Source organism: Apiospora kogelbergensis, assembly GCF_038363985.1.
Source record: "Apiospora kogelbergensis strain CBS 113332 chromosome Unknown utg000007l_segment0_segment0, whole genome shotgun sequence".
In the NCBI taxonomy this organism is placed as follows: Eukaryota; Fungi; Ascomycota; class Sordariomycetes; order Amphisphaeriales; family Apiosporaceae; genus Apiospora; species Apiospora kogelbergensis.
The window spans coordinates 1,395,240-1,396,889 of record NW_027117424.1 but is presented as its reverse complement, the minus strand read 5'-3'; the positions used below and the strand labels follow the sequence as shown (position 1 = coordinate 1,396,889).

Here is a 1,650-nt window from a genome sequence, read left to right as displayed (position 1 = left end):
ACATATGTATGTATGTATGTATGTATGTATGTAACTACTAATATAGAGGGAGTGCGCGTGCGCGTCCGTTCCATGCCAGTCCAGCCCGTCGCCGCCCAATAATCGGCCGCCCCCCATTCGCGCCTCCTCGTCTTCCTCGCCTGAGTGTGGTGTTATATAACCTGATTTCAGCTCCCAGCGGCCGCTTGACGACTTTCTGTCCCTTTTCCCCGCTTACCTCAATCCGACTGCATACATAGTTGAGCGATCCAAGCTATCTAGGGGCCAATTCCACATTCGTTGCTTTCCAGCTCAACAACCTCTCTTCCCCGACTATCAACCAATACCCTAACAATGAAGGCTGGTCTCATCTTGGCTTCTGCGGCTGTTGCTGCCGCTCAGGGATACTTTGTCGGCGAGCCTGACTGTGCTGTAAGTTGTTTGATGATGGCATTTACTTAAAGCACATTCATTACTCGGCTCTGTTTTGGTCTGTTTCGTTTCGTTTCGACATTCAAAACAGACGAAACTCCAAACATCCTCTACGGAAGATCATCCAGAGCTTAAACTAACCTCCTGCTTCTTTCCGCCACCAAACAGATTCCCTGCCTCACCGACGCCCTCTCCAAGGTCAACTGCAAGGCCGGCGACACGGCGTGCCAGTGCAGCAAGGACACCCAGACGGCCCTGGTGCCCCTGGTGGCCCCCTGCCTGCAGAGCAAGTGCTCGGCCAAGGAGCTGGGCCAGGCCCTGCAGGCCGGCAACGACATCTGCTCGAGCTTCTCGGCCGGCAAGCTGACCTTCAGCGCCACGCCCATGCCCTCGTCCGCCATGTCCAGTGCCAGCGCCAGCGCCACTGCCGCCACTACCCCTCTCACCCAGCCCCTGCTCAGCATCCAGACCTCGATCCCCTCCAACGCCACGGCCTCGATGAGCGTGCCCGGCTCCCTCTCCAAGAGCGCCACCGCCCCGACGACCACGACGACCGGCAGCGGTGGCGGCAGCGGCACTTCCACGGGGGCCGGTGCCTCGTCGACCAGCACGCCCGCCAACGCGGCCCCTACACAGGGCGCCGCAAAGGTCGTCGGTGGTCTCGTGGCTGGTGTGATCGGCCTTGTCGTTGCATTGTAAACATTTTGGATGACGGGATAATCCCAAGAATGTCAGCATATGTCAGAACCTTATCGGCCTGGGGGTCTACTCAATCCCGGTCAGACATGCACACGTACGCACAAAAAGTCAGGAAGGAGTAAATAAAAAACAAACTTTGGATTGAAATGGCTAGCTGAGAAACACTTCTTATTCACTCCTGTAGCTTTTAATGTTAATAACAACTACTAGTCACATGTATACCGTGGCACCCCCTACGTGTGACGCTGTCCTCATTGGTCTTGTAAGGCAGGATGCCAACCAGATGGCCTGGCTATTGCTTTTGTGAGCCTGGTCTACACACTGTACAGTGGCACAGCCAAGCCTCCGTCCCGTTCTGCCTTGGAAAGCGGGAAAAGCTTGTCTCTAATCAAGCAATCCCATACTAGTATGTTGGTTGGATAGCTGACCAAACTCCTGGGCTACATGGGAGCGGCAGCGAGAGGAGTGGGGGTTTCCGCCTATTCCACCCAACAACGACGACGTAACGGTTCCCTGAACCAACCGAATGTATACATATAT

At 55.4% G+C, this 1,650-nt stretch overlaps 1 protein-coding gene across 1 annotated transcript; it reads left to right on the top strand.

Moving 5' to 3' along the window:
• Positions 1-333: 333 nt before the first annotated feature.
• Positions 334-1,110, top strand: PG998_010799 (uncharacterized protein; the record flags this gene model as incomplete). Its single annotated transcript, XM_066877615.1, has 2 exons — positions 334-411; positions 580-1,110. The coding sequence occupies 2 exons, from the start codon at positions 334-336 to the stop codon at positions 1,108-1,110; spliced, it is 609 nt and encodes a 202-aa protein (XP_066726669.1).
• Positions 1,111-1,650: the final 540 nt, after the last annotated feature.